Here is a 16239-nt window from a genome sequence, read left to right on the forward strand (position 1 = left end):
CAGGTGTAGCCGCCCTCGCGGCTGCGGCAGCGGCCGTTGGCGCCGCACGGGTTGGAGTAGCAGAGGTCGATCTCCGTCTCGCAGTAGTCGCCGGTGAAGCCGGGCGGGCAGCGGCAGCGCAGGCCGTTGATGGGGTGGATGGGCCGGAAAAGCACGGTGGTGGAGCTGAGGAAGGGCGCGGAGCTGTCGAAGCGCAGCACGGACACGCACTTCATGTAGTTCTCGCAGGGCTCACGCAGGCAGATGTTGTCGTCGAAGGGCAGCACGCGCTGCGTGGAGATGGTGGTCAGCAGCGTCCGGTTCAGGTAGATCTGCTCCTGCAGGTCCTCTGACGGGAAGAACTGGCCACGGACGCCACCAGGCAGCAGCGCCGAGAAGGTCACGTTCAGGATGTTGGAGCTGACGTCGGTGTCGTTCTGGACGTTGAAGACGAAGACGTCGTCCTTGGTGGTGGACAGCACCGCGGCCACCCCCTCCACGAACAGGGTCAGCAGTGGGGACAGAAACTTCTCCTGGGACATGTTCTCCAGGCGGACAGTGATGCTGTTGGTCAGCATGTCGTCCGTGATGATGGTGACACGCAGGGTGCAGAAGGCTGTGACGCTATGGATGCCATCTGCAGACACAAGGAAAGTCAGGGTCATTCAGATGCTGCGGGAGTCACGGGTCCTATAGGCCCCATCCCAGGAGCAGCCTCAGGCATGCTTGGCAAAGGAGAAGAGAGCCTGGGTATCCCCACTCCCCATTCCCCACCCATGACCACCACCTTGACCCTCCCTCCTTCAGCACCCTGGCCCCCGCCCCCCATGACCACCACCTTGACCCTCCCTCCTCCAGCACCCTAACCCCTGCCCTGGCTTCCTAAAGCACAGCTCCAATCACATCTTTCTCTGGCTCCGAAGCCCTCAGAGGGCCCCAAAGCGCTCAGCAGGGCACCCTGACGACCACCGGGATTCAGCCCCTCACTGCCTGAAACTCCTCACATGCTTTGGTTCCAGCCACATGAGGACTTGAAGCCCCCTTTTACCTCCTCTGCACCTGCCCTGGCCTCCAGGGATCCCACCCTACCCAACTTCCCGACAGTTCTTCCTGTCCTTGCAGCTCAGCTCAAACTCTGCAGTGCCCAGCAAGCCCGCCCTGGTCCTGCGCAGGGGACATCCCCACCAACGTGCTGTGCTGAGGGTCCCACTTAGCTCGGCTGCACCCCATGCAACTCCACATGCCCAGCACACAGGAGGCGCTGAGGAGCACCGCTCTACAAAGGCACACAGCGGCCTCTCAGCCAGCAGTAAACACATCACCAAGTGAGGTACTTAGGAGTCTGAGGCCAAGACGGTGGAGCACCTTGGTTGCAAAGGTACGTGCATCATCGGTTCCAGGCCCAGAATCGGACGAGACGTTCAAGGGGTGGGCCATGGGTACCAGTGGCTCCCAGGGACGGAGCAGCGGCCCCTGCCCAGGGGCCCTCACCTGCCACCTCCAGGCCCGGGCTCAGATGTGGGGTGGGATTTGCAGAATAGCCTGCCAACTCCAGGTCCTCCAGGCCTGGCTCGGATTCTGTGTTCTAGGAGCCCCCACCCCATGAGGCCCCCTGCCTATGGCCCCCACAAGAGCTCCCACCGTGGTTTCCATGGAGCGTGGGGCCCCTGTCACCCCTCAGAGTCCTGGGCCTCAGTAACTGCCCCCAGTCAGGAGGACAGGAGCCGGGCAGGGAGCCAGAGAGGGCCAAGCCCTCCTCCCTCTCATTCTGGGGACTGTGAGGAAGCGTCTGGGCCTTTGGAGGGTGATGAGGCCCAGAGGCCACCTTGTCACCCTGAGCCCAGCAACGCACCCGACAAGGCAGGGCACGCGGGGATCCCAAGAGGAAACGGAACGAGAGCAACAGGTGGCTCCGCACCCAGCACTTTCCCAGCACCAAGAGCCACCAGTCACATCTGGGAGGGACATGGAGTCATGTAATTTGTCTAAACAACAAAGAAATGCAACCACTGCAGAAGCCACAGGTGCGTGCAGGTGCAGTGGACCCAAGATCCCAAGAGATTCTAACAGAACCAGCATCACCCCCAGTTCACAGGTGAGGAAAACGGAGGCAGAAGCCAAATTTCACACCCAGAAACGCGGGCCCGGCTGGGGGTGCCCAGCTCCCACCCCAGTAACGACACCCAGGTCATGCCCTGGGTGCTGTTGCTCTGCCAGGTGGCCGTCAGGACTCAGAACATGAAATTAATATTTGTACAACCTCGGTGTGGGGAGGGCGCCCCTGGCTCTGACATCAACCCAGAGCCCTTTGAGGCTACACAGTTCTGTCGGCAACTCCCACAGAGCACCTTGGAGCAGGAAGGAGCAGCCCAGAGGGCGTCCGCAGAGCCCGGAGGCAGAGGACCAGTGGCTTTAAGAAGGAGTGGGGAAAAACACAAATGAGGCCAAAAGGTCCAAGGCAAAGGACATGGTGGGAGACGGCCTCAGAGAGTGTGTTCCTTCCCTCCCCGACCCCAGCTGCTCCCACTCCAAAGGGGGCCTCCACTGCCCTGCCCTGGAGCAGGGTGGCCCTGAGACAGCTGGGTCCCACAGGATATAGCAGGAAACACGTCCTCCAGTTGCTGGCCCAGGCCCCAAGAGAGCTGGAAGGTTCTGCCTCTTTCCTCCTGGTGCCCAGACCCCACACTAGAGAGGGCACGTCGGGGAGAAGGCAGCACTCTCGTCCAGGGCCCCGGCCAGTGGAAGCCCCAGACCCCAGATGTGACCCGCTGGGCTGCTGAGGCTCAAGCCACCCCAGGGAGGGCCCGGACACCACAGAGCAGAGACCAGCCCCGCGCTAAGCCTGGCCGCACTGTGAGTAGATAATATGACCAGAGTTGGAGGCCACTAGGTTTGGGACGCTTTGTTACAGTGAGCCGAGATCCCGCCACTGCACTCCAGCCTAGGCGACAGAGCGAGACTCCATCTCAAAAAAAAAAAAAAAAAAAAAAAAGAAAAAAAGAAAACTCTGGAAGGATGCTGCAGAGACTCCTACAAAGGATATAAAAGGACGGGGTGGGAGAGAGAGAACCGCCTTTCTACTTTACTGCTCATTTTGTGTTATTCAGCTGTCTTACAATTAGCATGTACCGTCTGGGTTGCTACAAATGCAATACTTTTTGTAACAAAAGAAAAAGTTGAGTCAACCACACCTATGTCCACAGCAGCGCTATTCACAAGAGCTAAAACATGGAAGTCACCTGCGTCCACCGACAGATGAACGGATAAAACAAATGTGGTCCGGCCAGGCGTGGTGGCTTACGCCTGTAACCACAGCACCTTGGGAGGCCGAGGTGGGTGGATCACGATGTCAGGAGTTCAAGACCAGCCTGGGAAACATGGTGAAACCATGTCTCTACTAAAAATACAAAAATTAGCTGGGCGTAGTGGTGCGTGCCTGTAATCTTAGCTACTCGGGAGGCTGAGGCAGGAGAATCGCTTGAACCCAAGAGGTGGAGGTTGCAGTGAGCCAAGATCATGCCACTGCACTCTAGCCTGGGCAATAAAGCAGGACTCTGTCTCAAAAAAAAAAAAAAAATGTAGTCCATGCATACAATGGAATATTATCCAGCCTTAAAAAGGGAGGAAATTCTGACACACGCTGCAACATTGATGAACCTTGAGGACTTGATGCTCAGTGCAGTAAGCCGGTCACATGTGAGGCTGCACTGACGGGAGGTCCCTAGAGCAGTTCGATTCATAGAGACAGAAAGTACAATGATGGGTGCCACGGGTGGGGAGGCATTGTACTTGGACCAAATAGCTACATTAATTGGAAGGAATGACCACTCCACAAGATCAGTATTTTGAACAATGATGCCTGTTGGAGAATGTGCAGTGGCAAAAATTAAAAGTTGGAGTGGAGCTAAAGAATCTATTCTATTTATTTGGCTGACTGAATTTTTTCTTCCACTAATTTAATTTCTTTTGTTGCCTCTGGGGTTAATATTCTTTTACTATTTAAGTCTGGATCTCCTCTTAGGATAGAGAACAAATTTGACATGGCATAGGTAGGAATGCCTAGAGTTGGCCGAATCCAATTAATATCGCCTAACAGGGAGGCAGATTGGGGAGCTGTTGTTTAATGGGTGCAGGGTTTCAGTTTGGGACCATGAAAAAGTTCTAGAGATAGATGGTGGTGATGGCTGCACAGCAATGCTAATGTGCTTAATGCCACAGAACCATACACTTAAAAACGGTTAAAGTGGTAAACGTATGTGTATTTTACCACAATTACAAATTTTTTAAATAGGCCAGTCTCAGTGGCTCACATCTGAAATCCCAGCACTCTGGGAGGCCGAGGCGGCAGATCACCTAAGGTCAGGAGTTCGAGACCGCCATGGCCAACATGGTGAAACCCTGTCTCTACTAAAAATACAAAAAATTAGTTTGGCGTGGTGGCACGTGCCTGTAGTCTCAGCTACTCGGGAGGCTGAGGCTTGAGAATCGCTTGAACCTGGCAGGCAGAGGTTGCAGTGAGCCGAGATTGCACCACTGCACTCCAGCCTGGGGGACAGAGTGAGGCTCTGTCTCCCCTCAAAAAAGAAAAGTCTTAAAAATAGTCTATGACCCATAGGCATTGCTTGGCCACGTGCTGAACACCCCTGGGGTCTGCCAGCCTCAGTTTCCCTCCACCATCATCCTCATGTGGCAGCCAGAGTGGTCTTCCTAAAATATTGACCTCATCACCTTGCTCCCTTATGGTCTCTAATGGCACCCAGCATAAAATACACACCCCTCTGTCCTGTGGTCTGTGTGATCTGTCCCTGTCATCCTGTGTCAGCTCTTCCTGCCCTGGGGCCTCTGCACATCTCCTGGCTGGAGCACTGCCCTCCTTCTGACACTGGCCACACCCCGGGGTCCCTCACTGGAGGACCCTCCATGCTGAGCCCCTCACTCCCATCTGCCACATCCCAACTTCAGTTCTTGCACAAGAGTGGCAGGGCTCTCCGTGTTTGTTTTGTTTTGTTGTTTTTTGTTTGTTTGTTTGTTTTGAGATGGAGTCTCGCTCTGTTGCCCAGGCTGGAATGCAATGATGCGATCTCAGCTCACCGCAACCTCCATCTCCCAAATTCAAGTGATTCTCCTGCCTCAGTCTCCCAAGTAGCTGGGATTACAGACGTACACCACCACGTCCGGCTAATTTTTGTATTTTTAGTAGAGACGAGGTTTCACCATGTTGGCCAGGCTGATCTCAAACTCCTGACCTCAAGTGATCCACCCACCTCGGCCTCCCAAAGTGCTGGGATTACAGGCGTGAGCCACCGCGCCCAGCCTAGGGCTCTGATTTTCTTCTTTGTTTATATCTGTTTCTTTCCCCATGAGTCCCTGAGGACCCAGAACCTGTAGGTCTTGTTCCTGCTGCGCCCATCACATCTAGAACAGTTCCTGGCACTCAGAAGTCACTGGATAAACATTTGTGGAAGAAAGGGAAGGAGGGAGGAGGAGGGGAGAGAGGGAGGGAGGAGGAAGGGAGAGAGGGAGGGAGAGGCAAAGGGGCCAGAGAAGTATGGTGTCACTTTAACTCCAACATCAACATTGACACAAACAGCATAATGAGACTTCATTTTTTCATGTAAGCTATTTTTTTGTGCCTGTTTGACTTTTTTTTTTTTTTAAGGTCCACTACAATCATACAGATAGGGTACTGTTTACTTCCTCGTGGCAGTTGTTATGAAACATGCTTTTATCTTTAACCACACATGGATGTGTTTATTCTGGCCCAATATGCAAAGGCCATACTGATTTTAAGCTAAAAGCCCAGGCCTTCTTGGGGTGCCCTGAGCTACTCTGACCCCCACAAGTTGGGTGGAGGCTCCAGCACTGGGGCCTTCCTGGGGGCAGCCCAGGAAGGCCCAACACAGAGAAACACCCCGGAACAAGATCCATATTCTAGGGACATCCATGTTCACTCAGGGATAAAACGATGACGTAACGGATAGAAAATAGCATTAAATATTAACGACCATGAAGTGTGCTAGAGAACACGACGAGTGCCTTAGTATTAATCCAACATCAATTTCCTTCGAGACCACGGGCCATGGTGAAATTACTTTTTACTTAAGTAGTCTGGGTTGGATTTTGAACCAACCTGCAGCTTAAGCCTTCAGACACACACATCTAAACGCCACCAGTATGGGAATGCTGAGCCAAGGACAGCCTATCCCCATGATGGAATATGATGCAGCCAAACCACACAGTAGCACAAACCTCCATTTTTGGCAGAGATAGATCAAGACAACATGATGTTAGGCTACAAGAACTAGGCCAGGAGCAGTGGCTCACACCTGTAATCCCAGCACTTTGGGAGGCCGAGGTGGGCGGATCACCAGAGGTCAGGAGTTCGAGACCAGCCTGGCCAATGTGGCGAAACCCTGTCTACTAAAAATACAAAGATTAGTGGGGCGTTGTGGTGCACGTCTGTAGTCCTAGCTACTTGGGAGACTGAGGCAGGAGAATCGCTTGAACCTGGGAGTCGGAGGTTGCAGTGAGCCAAGACGGCACCACTGCACTCCAGCCTGGGCGACAGAGTGAGACTCCATCTCAAAAAAAAAAAAAAAAAAAAGTTTCTACATGAGCCCAGAGAGCTATTGGCACTGTGGACAGTGGTTCTGTCTGTGTTGCTGATTTTGTTTTTTGTTTTGTTTTGTTTTTTATAAAACTTAATTTTGAAACAGTTTTAGATTTACAAAAAAATTACTAATACAGCAGGTTCCCCGAGACTCCACACCCAGGCCCCTATGAGTTACGTTATTACAATAGCCTGGTAGGTTTGGGGGTCTTTTGCTTGTTTGTTTTGAGACAGAGTCTCATTCTGTGGCCCAGGCTGGAATGCAGTGGTGTGATTACTGCAGCCTTGAGCTTTGAGCTCCTGGGCTCAAGTGATCCTCCTGTCTCAGCCTCCTGAGAAGTTAGGACTACACGAGCATGCCACCATGCCTGGCTGGGTTTTCTGTTTTTGTTTTTCGTAGAGGTGAGGCCGTGCGATGTTGCCCAGGCTGGTCTCGCACTCCTGGCCTCAAGCGATCCTCCCACCTCAGCCTCCTAAAGTGCTGGGATTCACGGGTGTGAGCCGTTGGCCCTGGCCTCAGCATTTGTCATAAGGAACGAGCCAGTATTGATAGGTTATTAACCGAAGCCTGTTCTTTCTGCAGATTTCCCTCATTTCCACCCACTGTCCTCTCCTGTCCCAGGACCCCACACCACACTCAGCTCCCCTGCACCATGGTGGCCTCCAGCCTTCCCTGGGTCTGGGACCTGTACAGTTTTCAGGGGCTGTGATCTGTGGCCTTTAGGTGCTGCTGACTTTCTGCCTCACACTGTCCCCCGTGGTTTCATTTCTGTGCGTGAGTGGCCTTTAGGTGATGATGACTTTCTGCCTCGCACTGTCCCCGTGGTTTCATTTCTGCGCGTGAGTACAGGTCAGTTCACAGTTTGGGGTCTGCTTGATTTTGGGAGGCACAGCGCCCACCCAGCACTCTCTCTGCCCGTGCTCCGGGCGTTCCTCCCAGGCCTGGAGTGGTTCCGCGGCACCTCAAAAGCGATCAAGTGCCATCCCCTGCTTTCCCCGGAAGGGTGAGTCACCTCATTGTGGCTGAGATGTGGGAAGGAGACAGAGCAGATGGCAGAGCGCGAGGCTGTGGGGCCCTCCTGGCAGGTGCTGTACAAACCTGAACCACGTCATGGGAAGGAACTTTCTGGGTCTTCACGGAGGTTGGCACCTGTCCAGTCCCCCCGACTTTCGTGAAAGACTTTGCAGTCAGATAATGGTTATCCGCGATCGTGTTCCCCATGGTGAGCTCATGCTGTGGGGCAATGGGGGCAGAGGTCACATCATGGCCTTCAAGGAGCAGGCAGCCCTCAGGGGGCAGGGGACAGTGCCGCAGTTCCGAGACTCGGTGGCAGACGATTGGCGGCTGTGAGTAAAGAGCAGCGCAGCCAATGCTGGACGGCCCCAGGAGACAGGGAAGTGGGTTTCCCAGGAAGAATGGAGTTTGCCACACAAAGTGAAGGGGACAGGCCTCCTGAGAGTACAACGCACGAAAAGCAGCAAGGCTGGCAAGGCGTGCGGACGGGGGGCATCAGCTCCCGGGGCTGCCAGAGCAAAGGGCTGCCACTGCGTCACCAATACAGGACATTCACTCTCTCCGTTTTGGAGGCCAGGGATCTGAAATTCAGACGTTGGCAGGGCTGGTTCCTCCTGGAGGCTCAGGGGAGGGTCTGCTCCGGGCCCCTTTCCCTGGGGGCTGGGGGTCCAGCAGTCCTTGGCGTTGCTTGGCTCCTAGGCACACCCCTCTGGCCTCTGCCTCTGCGTCAAGTGGCTATGGCTCTCCCTGTGTTGTCACAGCTCTGTCTTCTGTTCACCGCACCGGAAGCCAGTATGGCCTCATGTTAACACCTCAATTACAGCTGCAAAGAGCCTATTTCCAAATAACATCCCACTCTGAGGTTCCAGGTGGATGTGAATTTTGGGGGGACATTAGTCAACCCCAGGAATGCAGAGTAGCGGGGAGACATGGGCACGGAGGCAGGGGGTGGGTGGACCTCTGATTGCTGCTGGCCTCGTGGGCTCTTGGTGCAGGGCGGTGGGGGTGGCTGAAGGGGAAATGTCCGCAGAGGTGTGGACAGGACCCATGCACCACGAGGAACCATCGCTGGCCCCTTCACAGGTGAGGACACCAAGGCACAAAGAAGCTGAATGTGCCTGGTAAGGTGACTCGGGCTGAGCGGCAGGGCCCAGGTTAACCTGAGGCCAAGTCCCCAGCGATGGTGGACGGGATGCACAGAGGAGATGGTCCAAGAGGACCCTAGTCCTGGCATGGGAGGGTCTGCTGAGGACATGGAGGAGGAAAGGCCAGTTTGTGACCCACCTGGGGCCTTGGGGATGACCCAGTGAGATGAAGCCACAGGCAGCTGGAGACGCAGCCAGTGCCGGGCGGGAACCAGGGGCCCACTCACTCACTGTGAGTCTCCGTCACCACCCCATGCACCACAGCCTGGGGGGCTCCTCCACTCTCCCTTCACCAACGCCCCTCGAGGCCTGGTTAGGGCAGCCCATGATGCCCTCGGGGTCCAGAGTCATCCCCCGTGGCCGGCTGTGATCACATCCACAGGGCGTTGCTTGCTGTCCAGCCGGTAAGAGACACAGGGTGCATGCCTGTCCTTCCCGAGGCCTTCACAGCAGGCAGGGAAGGCCCTGCTTGGTGGCTCCTGGTGGTTCCCATTCACAGCCAGGGAACTCTGAAGTGGCTGTGTGCATCTCTCTCTCTTCTGGGTGTGTTTTGTTTTGTTTTAGATGCCAGACTGGGGCCAGGCAACAGGTGCGATGTGTTGATCCTGCCACCTGAGGGTGTGTGGCTTTTCTCCTTTCTGGGCAACAATCTAGGACCTGTGTCTCACGAACGCAGGTTCGCATCACAGGAACAAGGGGACACGCACTTTCAGGGTTGGGTGCGCGGCGCATCTCAGGATGTCAAGCCATGAGAGGAAGAGTGAGCCTCGGACCCAGGAGAGCAGAGTCTCATCCCAGCACGAGCGTCTCCAGCAAGCTGGACCGTAGAAAGGCCCAGGTGCTGCTCATGATGCCTCAGGAACAAAGTCCTGTGTTGACCTTGCAGTCAAGGTAAAGGGTGCAGCTCTGCCTGGGGTCAGGGGTGGGGAGGGCAGAGCCAGCCTCCTAGTCCTCCTTGTCCCCATCTGTGCCACTGGCTGGACAATGGAGAAGGAGGAGCCCTACTGACACCCAGGAAACCCACAGCTTGGTTTCCCTGGTTTCTCTTCTTTGGAATCCAAGTCCACACCCTGTACCCCACCACTGCCATCCCCTCGGGCTGCTGCAGGTGGGTCCTCACACATCCTCCCCTGTTGGTCCCACCTAGTCTTAGCCTCAGACAAGTACCCCCGGCAGCCAGCACCCACCCCAACCCTGCCCCAGTGTCTGGTCCCGATGCCTGGTCCTGACCCCTAGACATTGTGTGAAACTCAAGTGTATTTAATATATCCATTACTTGTACATTTATCATTTATTTGTAGTGAGAATGTTCAAAATCCTTTCCTCTAGCTATTTTGAAATATACAATACAATATTATTAACCATAGTCATCCTACTGTACAATAGAGCGACAGAACTTATTCCTGCCTTCCTACTGTAACTTTGTACTCTTTGACCAATCTCTCCCCAACCCCCTCTTCCTCCTCACCTCCCCAGATTCTGGTGACCATTATTCTACTCTCTACTCCTTTTTTTTTTTTTTTTTGAGACGGAGTCTCACTCTGTCATCCACCCTGAATCCAAGCTGCAGGTCCCAGGCAAGTCACTTAACTTGTTGGAGAGGCTGCCGGGATCTGCTAAGAACAGCAAACCACTTCTCCCATGGCCAAGCACAAATCAAATGGAAACGCACAGGCAGGCCCTGGGAAGCCCATCAGCAGGCAAATAAGGAGCGTGTTAAAAGCTCTGAAAAGCTTCTAGAGCTTCAGATCATTCAAATACAAATGCCATTTTATCTTGCTGCATTATTCTGTTTCCAAAGCACCCTTATTCACTTAACATCCTTCCTTGTCTCCTAAATTATAAAATCCTAGAAATGACAAGAATTATTCTGTCACAAGATACGGAGGAGAGCACGAAAGAACCACATCCCCAGACCCTCAGCATTAGATGAGTCAGGATAAACATTACACATTATTATTACTGAAAACACCCAATTTCAGGTAGCACAAGAAATAAAGAGGCCTTAAAAACGACAGACACCCTGACACACGCTACAACACAGATGAGCCTTGAAGACATCACACTGAGTGAAAGAGGCCGGTCACAAAAGGACAAATACTGTCTGCTTCCACTTACGAGAGGTCCCGAGAACAGTCAACTCCACAGAGACAGAAAGTAGGATGGTGAGTGCCAGGGACTAGGGGAGGGCTGTGGGGAGGTGGCGTTGAATTGGGACAGAGTCTAGTTTGGGAAGATGAGGAAGTTCTGGAGGTGGATGGTGGTGACGCCCGTGCAACAATGTGAATGCACTTAATGCCACTGAACTGCACACTTAAAAATGGCCAAGACGGTTCGTTTTATAAAGTTTATTGCAATTAAAAATAAAGAAATGAACGGAGGGAAAAGAAACGAGGAGAAATGAAGCTACGAAGATACCTAAAACCTCCTTCTCAATGTCACTCCCACATTTATTATTTATGGTAAAATCACATAATCCTCAATAACACTGATTAAGAAATGTTCTCTCCTGATTTCATGTATAAAATAAAGCTCGTATCCTAAGGCAGAAGTTAGAATCTAATTCAGGATTTAATACCATTAAGTTGTTCCATGTTATTCCAATGCAGCTCATCATGTCTCTGCTTGATGGAACCTTCTGGAAGCCTGAAATCATAACAGGCCCCACTGTGCCCCAGGAAGGTGTATTCACACACCAACATAGCCAGCCCAACACCAGCCTAAAGAAGTTGTGGGCTGAGATGCTGAGCAAGTGCATTCTTGTCAGGAGGCAGAACTTTCATTTAAGAGTTAAGGATTGCTTCCTCAGAAAGCTCAACATAGAATTAACACATGACCCAGAATTCTATCCCTAGGTGCAATGCAAAAACATTGAAAACATACATCCACACAACTTGTACACAAATGCTCACCACAGCATTATTCACAATAACCCAAAGTGGAAACCCAAACATCCACCAATGTATGAATGGACAAACCCAATATGTTCCATTCATACAATGGAATACTATTCAGCCATAAAGAGGAAGTAGGCTGGGTGCAGTGGCTCATGCCTGTAATCCCAGCACTTTGAGAGACCGAGGTGGGCGGACTGCCTGGGCTCAGGAGTTCGAGACCAGCCTGGGCAACATGGTGAAACCCCATCTCTACCAAAATATAAAAAATTAGCCAGGCCTGGTGGTGCACACCTGTGGTCCCAGCTACTCAGGAGGCTGAGGTGGGAGAATCGCTTGAACCTGGGAGGCAGAGGTTGCAGTAAACTGAGATGGTGCCACTTCATTCCAGCCTGGGCAGCAGAGTAAGACTCTATCTCAAAAAAAAAAAAAAAAAAAAAAGAGGAAGTAGTGACCAGGCTACAACGTGCGTGAAACTCACAAACCTTCTGCCAAGTTAAAGAAGCCAGACATGAAAGGCCACATAATCATGAGTTCATCAATTTGAAACACCCAGAATCCACAGAGACGGAAGCCATGCTGGTTGCCAAGAGCAAGGGGCAGGAGGGACCGGAAGTGATTAAGCTTACTGGGTATGGGGCTGTCTCAGGTGATGAGAATGTTCTAGAACTGCACAGAGGGAGAGGCTGCACAACATCGTGAATGTAACAAATGCCACTGAAGTGTTCATTTTAAAGTGGTTAATTTTATCATATGTGAGTTTCACCTCAATTTTTTTAAAAGCAAAAAAGAGTTAAGAATTGATTCTTAGTAAAAATTTGTCTCATTTTGGCGTGAGATTGTCCAAAAGGAGAAAGCGATTCTAAAGGGCATTTCAAGAACGATTTCCTTCAAACCAAGCTGTCGAATGAAGTCAGAAATGAACGGATGTTCTAAGACGTGGAACCGCTTCTCCTTCCAAGAGCAAGAAGTCACCTTCCGACCCTGGAGACACCAAACTCCCCCAACTTAAAGATGCTGAGTATGGCTTGGGTAGAGCCAAAGTCACCATCTGTTTATAACATGAGCTAAATATCATGGGAGAAGCCCACACAGGCCCACCCGCCACAGTGAAGGCACCAGCCGGGACTTTGACAGGGATCAAACACCCGGAGTTTATCAGGGACCTTCTGTTGTCTCTGCTTTGCTTCAAGTCCTCACAGAACAATCTGAAGGCATTTGTTTGCTGAACAGGAATCCAAACGTCTGACCACAAGAAACCCCTTGTTGGGGAGAGCCAGGAACTCCCGTGGGGAGACGCTGAGTGGCCAACAAGCCTGTTTTATTTTTTTGTTTTATTGGCTTTTTTTTGAGACGGAGTCTTGCTCTGTCATCAGGCTGGAGTGCAGTGGCACAATCGGCTCACTGCAACCTCCACCTCCCAAGTTCAAGCGATTCCCCTGCCTCAGCCTCCCGAGTAGCTGGGGCTACAGATGTGGGCCACCACGCCAGGCCAATTTTTTGTATTTTAGTAGAGACGGGGTTTCACCATGTTGGTGCCAGGCCCCGGGAGGATGCTGGGAAGCACCCCTGGCCTCCACCCACTGGATGTCAGCAGCACCCCCACCCCAGGCTATGATGACCACACATGTCTCCAGACAACACCTGCCAGGGCAGCAGCACACCAGCTGACAACCCAGCCCTCGGAAATGATGACCCAAACCTCTGGACCCCTTCCGGCCTGAGAGTCTCAGCAGGTACCAGGAGCCCGGGAAGCACCAAGCTCAGGGCTCCTTGGCTCAGCACCCGGCTTTGCCAGACCGCTCGGGCCTCTGTGCCTCCCGACAGTGCCGTCTGGGGCATTCCCCTGCCAGCTGGGCCCAGAGATTGACACGGGCTGGGCCAACGGGGAGCCATTCCAGCCTCGCTCTTCCCTGCCAGAACCAGAAAGCCACCTCTCTGCCCTCATCCTGGAAAAATGGGCCAAGTTCCCCAAGGCGAAGATTAAACGACAAAACAAATTTAAAAGAACAAGTGGGCACCTGGTTCTGAGCCAAATGATGCCTTCTAGCATGACAACGCGGCCCTGAGCACCTGCCAAGGGACAACCATATGTTCCCTGGCCCGACGTGTCCACGAGCCACTGCCAGCCCAAGAGAGCTGTGGACAATAAAGATGGGATTTTTTTTTTTTTTTTTTTTTTTTTGAGATGGAGTCTCGCACTGTTGCCCAGGCTGACGTGCAGTTGCGCGATCTCGGCTCACTGCAACCTCTGCCTCCTGGGTTCAAGCGATTCTCCTGCCTCAGCCTTCCAAGTAGCTGGGATTACAGGCAGGTGCCACCATGCCCAGCTAATTTTTTTTTTTTTTGTATTTTTAGTAGAGACGGGGTTTCACCATCTTAGCCGGGCTGGTCTCGAACTCCTGGCCTTGTGATCTGCCCGCCTCGGCCTCCCAAAGCACTGGGATTACAGGTGTGAGCCACCGTGCCCAGCCGAAGACGAGACGTTTTAGCAAACACAGCAACCAGCCCAACCCAGCCCCGCAGCTGCAGCAGGTCCTGCTCAGAGCTCCCAGGCTCTCCAGCCACTGCTCACCACAGGCCCAGGGAGTCAGGAACGACCAGGGCCAGTCTGGAACATTCCAGGCTCCAGGTCTAAAAGTGCCATCCAGCACCCAGCCAGGCTCCTCATCCAGCCACCTCAGTGGCCAGAGCAGCAGGTGACCCTCGGTCTCCCTCTGCATGCCCCTGTGCCACTATCTCCATCTTCCTCCTCTCCTTGCCCGGAGTCTCGCATGCTCACAACTGCCGCTGGTGCAGCATCCGCCAACGGATGCTCCCGGGGTTTTGCTGAATCCTGGGAGCTTCTCTCTCTCCAAAATGACCTGCTGGACTCAGGTCTGTCCCGACCCCCATGCTTGTCAGCAGTGCCTCTGAAATGCTGACTCATCTCCAGGGACCAACCTGCGTCAAGCCGCTCCTACCCCTGAGCCCTCCTGTGCAGAAAGGCTGCAGCGGCTGCCACGGGAAAACTGTCTGGGCCCTGGCCTGGAAGCCCCTGCCACTCCAGGTGCGCCTCAAGCAGATGCCTCGTCTTTGGGAAAAAGCTACCCATGGTGGCTGAACTGGCACTGCAGCCATGTCCCCCGCGAGCTCATCACGGAGCCAGAGACCATAGCTGCCTCTGGGCAGGAGATGCTGGGTTCCAGGGGCCAGGGAAGTGAGCTGAGACTTTTTGTGGTTATTTGGACGTTTTTTTTTTTTTTTTTTTTGCGAGGGGGGTGGGGGGCAGGTAGAAAATTAAACCTTATTTATTTTTAAAACCAAACCACTAGGAAAATATATCATAGCTGGGAAGCAGCAAATGGACAGGCTGTCTTATCATTTCAAGTAATAAGCTGGTGAAAATACAGTGAGGTTACTATCAAAACAATAAGGTGCCATGCCCGGGCAGGAATACTGCAAGCTGCGAAAGCCCCAGGCAGAAATGGTATTTGGTAACGGAGGCTGCCTCTCCTTCACTCTCACGGAGTCAGCTCATCCTAGCCCAAGATGCTTCCTTTTTCTCTCCCTTGAACTTCTGTTGCCAGGGGTTTGTCTCGACTGGACTCTGTTAATTCAGGGGCTAAGTAGGCAATGCTCGGTTTAGGTCTTCGTTCCATCTGTTCTACAAAAACCAGGTTTTTCCAAATCCAGTACTTCATAACTCTGTTATAATCAAGTAGCCAAATGCTCCCCTTTTACTGTTCACTCCTATATACTAGTATATATCACAATCAAAACCCCCTTCTCCTCACGGGCAAAGTGTTACTGCAAGATTGTCCTGTCATGTTGCTACACACAGCCTCAAGGCCCATCAGCCAGTAATTCTGCTTCCCATAATTAGTGTGTCGTCGCCTGTCATGTTTTTGCATGGTGTCCACGCTGTGGTAGACAAAATAATGTCTCCCCCTCACCTCCCAAGAAGAGGTCCACGTCTCAAGATGCAGCACGTCATAATTTTAAGAAATGCACATCCACATCCTGATGACTAGAAATGGGGATCCTTTCAAAGTTCTTATCCAAATGATAAGGAACCTTTCAAAGTTCTTATCCAAATGATAAGGAACCTTTCAAAGTTCTTATCCAAATGAGTTTCCCTCCCAATTCCACATCTTAAAATCAAATTGTATGCCCTTGTATAAATTACACAAAACCAGGAAAACAAAGACACAGAAAACATTTTTTCCCTTCTAAGGGAGTGACCTCATGGATTTTGTTTCACAGCTTACGGAAAATGATGCAGAAACACTTCTGGTAAACAGGATGTTGGCAACGAAGATGAAATATCTCTCCGCAAACTCCACCACCTCTAACCTGCCAGCCTGTTGGTACCTGTGTAGTAAGAAGAGTCCGGTACCTTGGAGGGCTCTGGCTTGTTACAGGGGAGATCCTTACTGCCAAGACAAGCACTGGCCACAGGAAATATAAGCTCTAAAACTCTCCTGTAGTATCTCTGACCCAATTTAGCACCACTTTTTTCCATTTCATTTTTTAGGACTAAAACATAAAAGAACAAGTGTCCAGAGGCAAGTGACATGTGCCTTTCACTTATGGCCATCCTTCATTTCTTCATTC

At 52.3% G+C, this 16239-nt stretch overlaps 1 protein-coding gene across 1 annotated transcript in view; it reads right to left on the reverse strand.

Moving 5' to 3' along the window:
* Positions 1 to 16239, reverse strand: part of CELSR1 (cadherin EGF LAG seven-pass G-type receptor 1) — a 181932-nt gene that overhangs the window by 110832 nt on the left and 54861 nt on the right. The window contains exon 2 of the mRNA XM_058431141.1: positions 1 to 616. Coding sequence (XP_058287124.1) covers positions 1 to 616 — 616 coding nt within the window. The remainder of the gene's footprint in view (positions 617 to 16239) is intronic.

Source organism: Hylobates moloch, unplaced genomic scaffold (assembly GCF_009828535.3).
Source record: "Hylobates moloch isolate HMO894 unplaced genomic scaffold, HMol_V3 SCAFFOLD_19, whole genome shotgun sequence".
Classification (NCBI taxonomy): domain Eukaryota; kingdom Metazoa; phylum Chordata; class Mammalia; order Primates; family Hylobatidae; genus Hylobates; species Hylobates moloch.